We start from the raw sequence: 6,180 nt of genomic DNA, 5'->3' as shown, positions 1-6,180 counted from the left end.
GGGCGTGCAGGTGCCCAGCAGAGGCAGGTCTCCCCAGGGCGGGGGTTGGCTGTCCTGGCCTCGGCATCCAAGCTGAGCAGAGGGTGAGGGGCTGCTCTGTCCCTCCCCCGGGGGCTTGGGCTGGTGTCAGGTCCTGGGAACAGGAAGCCAGGCTCAGCCCCGGGAGGGAGCGAGCGAGCGGGCTGGTGGGACTGAGCGCGTTCCGGAGGCGCTCCTGGACCTTCCCGTGATGAGCCCGCCAGGCATGCCGCAGCCTGGGGCTCGCCGGAGTGGGTGGGCATTTGGGTGCTTTTCTCAGCTTCCCTCTGGCGCCAGCGGGTGCCGCAGGGCTCCACACCGGACTGGGGTGCGGCTGGTTACCCAGCAAGTCCGGCTGTGTCCCGAGGTCACACCTGTGGCCTTGAGAAACGGTCTGAGACGAGCGTCACGGAGCCGAGCTGGCTCTTTTTCTCAAAGTGGACTCACAACCAACACCCTTTCACAAGAAACTTTAAAATCCCGGTGTCCGACACAGGAAACGTGCCTCAAACTGCAACCTGAACCAGAGCGGCCGCAGCGCCCCCCGCCCACCGCTACACACACACACATCGGGCCACTGCAGAGCTGCCCCGTGTGCAGGCCCAGCGCTCGCCCCGACCCGGGCAAGTCCCCCTCCCCGCGGGAGGTGTTCAGCAGTGGGGACAACATGGGGTCCCACATGGCACCAGGACCCTGCCCCACCTGCCCCACCTGCCCCACCTGGCTTGTCTGCAGGGTGTCCCCAGGGAACTGGCCAGGGACCCCTGTGCGAACGGCACTTTTAAGGGCCCAAGAAAGCAACACACAGGTCGGGGTCCCTCCCGATCACTGCACCCCGAACACCACTCCCCAAACAGGGACGTGTTTTGAGCCACGAATGATGCTTTTCATGGTTTCCACTCAGTGAACAATAACGACTAACAGGCAGGACTTTAGCTGCTGCTGAAATGTCATCAACGTGAGAGTCAAGTTCATCTGAGTCAGAATGAGAACTGAAAAGTCTTCTCAGGGAGCAATCGGTGAAAGCGTCGGCCTGGTGAGGAGACCAGCTGTGGGGCTAGGCCTCTGAAAACAGGGCACTCTGTGGAAGGCTCCAGAACCAGCCAGGAAGGACCTGGGCTCCAGCTGCAGAGCTAATGGTTCCCTCACACATCTGCAATGACTGTCCCTTTTTTTGCAAAACTGCCCTGATCAGACCACATCCAAGCACCACGACGTCCCCTCCAGGGCCGGGAAGGTTGGGGACAGGCCCGGCCCCCACAGGGCTCTGCTGGGCAGCGTGTCCACGGGCAGCCGAGAGCAGGGCGAGGCCTCTGCTGTGGGGCCCAGTGTGAGGCTGCTTTTCCTTCTGCAAACGTGAGCTCAGGTCCCTTCCAAGCAGGCACCACCCTGGTCTCCCCAGGGTCGAGGTCTGCAGGCCACAGGGTGAGGGTCCCTGGGAGAGGCCCTGCGCACCACACGTCTCAGCCCCGACGCCCCTGAGGTTGTGGGGCGTCCCTCATGGCACCTTCAGTGGAGCCGCCGCCCACGTGGCCCAGAGACAGTGCGGTGGAGAAGACGCCTGGGGCTCCGCACCGTGTATTTGGGGAAACCCACACCTGTACTTTAGCGTCGGCCAGAAGCAGGCAGCTTCTATTTTACTTATTTTTTGGTTATTGTTTTTTTGTTTTGTTATTATTGTTGTTTTCGGTTAATCCTGAGGATATTTTTCCATTAATTTTTTTAGAGAGAGAGTAAGGGAGGGGGAGAGACAGAGAGAGAAACATCGATGTGAGAGAGACACATTGGTTGCCTCTCACACACGCCCCGACCAAGGCCGGGGATCGAGCCCACAACTGAGGTACATGCCCTCGACCGAATCAAACCTGGTCCCTGGTACTCAGTCCGCAGGCCTACGCTCCATCCACTGAGCCACACCGGCCAGGGCTGGCTGTTTGTTTCTTGTAATATGTTTTTATTGATTTCGGAGAGGAAGGGAGAGGGAAAGGAATAGAAACATCAGTGAGGAGAGAGAATCATTCATCGGCTGCCTCCTGCACGCCCCACACCGGGGATGGAGCCCACAACCCAGACATGTGCCCTGACTGGGAACTGAACCATGACCTCCTGGTTCATAGGCCGCTGCTCAACCACCGAGCCACACCGGCCGGGCAAAACAGGCAGTTTTAACTGGGATGTCAGAGCATCGTGTGTAAAGTAACCATCCCCAGCAGCTCCCACGGCCTTGCTGCTGCTGACCAGCTGAGCGGCGTCCAGGCAGACGTGGTATCCACCACAGCCCACGTCACAGCTCAGAGCCCAGCCCACGAATGTTGCCAACTTCTCACTCTATTTACAGAAATGGGCAGATTCTCATGAGAAAGGGGGTGAATTTAGAATATCAAAAGCAAGGAGGTCAAAGCACAATAGAAATAAGAGAACGCCGAACCTCACGCGCCGGCTTCACCTGGAATTAGTCACAGACACACCAGACATGGAGGTGGCGGAGGACCCGCGTGTGACAGGACTCACACGTGTGCTCACAGGCACGAGGAGCGCGTGTGGCCGCCCTCGCTCCAACACACAGCGGGCTAATCACAGCGGACAGCGAGCGCATGTGAGAGAGGAAGACCTGAAGAGAAAAATCCGCCCAGAAAGGCCTCATCATGGGGTCCCCGCCCATCCCGTGACCTCCCCTCATGTGAGACCTGCTGTGAGGGTGCTCTAGGGCCTCTGCTGGGGGAGGGGCGGACGGAGAAGCTGAGGTGCAGGGAGACGCCACCCAGGGCGGCCGCAGCCGCCTGGTCCTGGAGCCCAGTCAGGCCCGACACAGGGGTGACCCTGCTCGACTGGAGGGGGACATCGGGGCTTGGGGGCTAGCAGACCCCTGGGCCCCATTCAAAGCACAGATGTGGCAAAGCCTGCGCTGGGGCGAAAGCTGCCAGACAGACGGCAAAAAGCAACACTCACCCCAAGCATCATTCTTAGCCACATGAGGGCAGCACAGAAGCTGTCCTAGTCCCCCAGCCCCAGCCTGCCCTTCCTCACACCCACACACCCTGCCCAGTCATCCCCGTGGCTGGGTGTCCAGCTGCTGGACCTGCGAGTGTCAGTGCGAGGCGCCCAAAGGCCCCAAGACAACACCTCCATGTCCCGGACCAGCTCCATCCGCTGCTTCTGCCGGGTCCCGACGTTCACTCCAAGGGCTGACATCCTGGAGCGACGCGCACACGCTCGGCTTAAGGATTCGGCGTTTTACAAAAGCTGTTTTGTTTTGTTTTATATTATTGATTTATTACCTATCTATCTATCTATCTATCTATCTACTGTTAATCCTCACCTGAGGATATTTTTTCCACTGCTTTTTAGAGAGAGTGGAAGGGAGGGAGACAGACAGAAACATCAATGTGAGAGAGACACATCAACTGGTTGCCTCCCGCATGCACCCCAACCAGGGATGGGGGATGGAACCTGCAACCAGGTACGTGCCCTTGGCTGGGAATTGACCCCACCACCCATCAGTCCTTGAGCCGACACTCTAACCACTGAGCACACAGCCAGGGCAAACACTGTTTTGTTTTAAGTTCAAGACAGCTGTGTAGGAGACACTATCCCCAATTTCAGATGCAGAAAATGAGGCCTGAGTGTGTTTTTAAAAGCATGCCCAACGCTAGTTAGCCTCAGGTCTGAATCACAACCAAGTCCGACCCACAGACCACGCTCCGGCCTGGCAGCAGCCTTACTTCAGCCACGGAAATAAAGGGGCGTAAACATTATTTTCAGTGTCAGTCTTTATTGGCCATAAGCAGTTTTTATCACTCTAACACAAAAACTTGAATATTTTAGTGCTCATGAGAACAAAGCTATAAAATAGTGTTTTTGAAAACAAAGATACACATCCCAAGGCCCAGCCTGGTGCTGGCAGGCCGTCCTTCACCCGCGGGTGCTCAGCGCCCACCCGGCGTGGGGCACCTCACATCTTCCACACTCAGCACCTCCCGTGTGGGGATCCCTTCCCCTGGGGAGAGCAGCCAGACACGAGGTTTCTCCCTGGTGACACACTCGGTGCCCGCACATGGGCAGCAACCACCATGTCCCCAGAATGCCCGTGACGCGGGGGGGCTCCCGCTCGGCTGGCACGCAGTGGGCACGAGGGCAGGTGGGGGGCACAAGCCAGCGCCCGGTGCTGCTGGAGGACATCTCAGAGCCATGTGCTCTGAGCAACTGGAATGCAGGGGGGCACTTAACACAGCGCCCAAGTCCTTTCTAACAGCCCGTGCGACCAGCGTCACCTCGTGCCAACACAGCCTGGCCTCCCTCCTCGCATCTCCCGGGGGAACGAGCCAGGCCGGAGGTCGGAGGCTGCCCCTTGCCCCCTCCTGACCGCACAGGGCTGTGCCCCCAGCCTGCTCACCGCTCCTGTGTGCTTCTGAGCTTGAGCAGGTTTTAGGTTTAGATCCTCGATTTCAAGTAGGAAATGTCTGAACAAGCATGCACGGCCCTCCCTGTTGCCCTGACAACCCCATATGTGTGACCTGACGACTTCAGGAGGGGGACTGAGGGCACTGGACCCAGGGCTGATCGCCAGCCCCCGCACGACGCCCACACCCGCCACCCGTGGGCCCGACGCCCTCTGCTCCTCTCAGCACTCAGAATCACACGGAAGTGGCCGCGGGGCCTGCACTTACGAGACAGGGAGTGGGTGCCTTTGGGCAGGTACTCCAGCAGGAGGGCGCTGTCGTCCCCGAGCATGTCGGCCTTGAGGGACAGCAGGCTGTTCTTACTCATGAGCGCCGCCCGCAGGTTGGCCACCGCGGTGGCCTGCTGCAGCGCCTCGTCCTTCTCGGGGGTGAGGGGCCGGCCCAGGTAGCTGGCTTCTGCCCCCAGGAGACCCTCGTCCACGTGGGCACAGAGGTCCACCCTGTCCCCTCGGCTGTCGGAGCTGCTGGCCTCGGTGACGGTCAAGTCTGAATCTGGGAGGAAACAGAACGTGCAGGTCACTTCAAGCCTCTCCGGTGGGAAGCAGCCAGGGCCACGGGCTTCCTGTCAGGCCCACCCCGTCTGCCGCCGCGGTCCACTGTGGGGCCCCCGCCGCTCCCGGCTGCACCCCGGGCCCCACAGGCTCGGACTGCACCTCACTCACAGGCCTACCTGTTCCCCCTAAATCTATAAACTTCCAGGAAAAACTCATCTTGGGCAAAGACTTCTTGGCTAGGAGACCCAAAAAGCATGAACCATAATAAAAAAAGTTCACAAATTGGACTTGGTCAAAATGTTAAATGTATGCTCCTCAAAAGACAGTGTTAGATAAAAACTGAGCCAAAGACTGGGAGAAAACGCACAAAGAACTGTCCACTCAGCAGTGACAAGCGGACAAGGTCCCCACAGGTGGTGCTGGCGGCCAGCCAGCGCAGGAGGACCCCGTCACAGCCACGCCCACGAACACGCCACACCACTCGGCAGTGACCTCCTGAGCCGGCCCACTGCCGCCGGAGCAGACACCCAAGGAGGTGAGCGCCACAGTCTGGCTCGGGCGCTCACAGCGGCGTTGGGTGTGACGGCCAAAATCTCCCAAATAACCAAACGGCCCACAGCTGAACGAAGGGGTCGGCTGCCACAGCCACGGGCAGAGAGCACTGGGCAGCGCAGGAATGACTTATCGGTGCCACAGCCACGGGAAGGGGGCTCAAAAGCACACAGAGTCACAGACGTGGACAGAGGGGGTGGCTGCGGGCCGTGGGCTCAGGTCCTGGGCTGTAGCAGCCTCAACATTCTGGCTGTGATTCTGACTGTGATTTGCATGGTGATGCCATGGGGGGAACCACATGAAGGAACACAGGATGTCTCCATATTACTTCTTACAATTGATCATTAATCTACAATTGTCTCAAAATGATGCTCTGTGCTTGTACTTTTCAAGCTGGCCACTCTGAGGCATCTGGAGGGACTGCTGGGAGGACACAGGTGGTGTGGGAGGGCTGACTGAAAGGGCAGAAGGGAGCATTCTTGGTGGTGGAAATGGTCTCTCTCCTGACGACAGAGGTGTAACATTGCCAAAACTCATCAAACTCACTCACTAGAGTGGTTAAAATTAAGAAGACAGCCCTCCAAAAAAGAGAAAGGGAGGAAGGAAGGAAGGAAGGAAGGAAGGAAGGAAGGAAGGAAGGAAGGAAGGAAGGAAGG

General features: G+C 58.7%; 1 protein-coding gene across 1 annotated transcript in view; it reads right to left on the bottom strand.

Annotated features, from left to right (window-relative positions):
- ZBTB46 (zinc finger and BTB domain containing 46) overlaps positions 1-6,180 on the bottom strand; it is a 25,515-nt gene that overhangs the window by 12,687 nt on the left and 6,648 nt on the right. The window contains 1 exon segment of the mRNA XM_014532798.1: positions 4,686-4,970. Within this exon segment, the coding sequence (XP_014388284.1) occupies positions 4,686-4,970 (285 nt within the window).

The sequence above is a fragment of the Myotis brandtii genome, unplaced genomic scaffold (genome assembly GCF_000412655.1).
Source record: "Myotis brandtii unplaced genomic scaffold, ASM41265v1 scaffold915, whole genome shotgun sequence".
In the NCBI taxonomy this organism is placed as follows: domain Eukaryota; kingdom Metazoa; phylum Chordata; class Mammalia; order Chiroptera; family Vespertilionidae; genus Myotis; species Myotis brandtii.
Note: the sequence above shows the minus strand (reverse complement) of the source record. Positions and strands in the feature narration are given on the sequence as shown.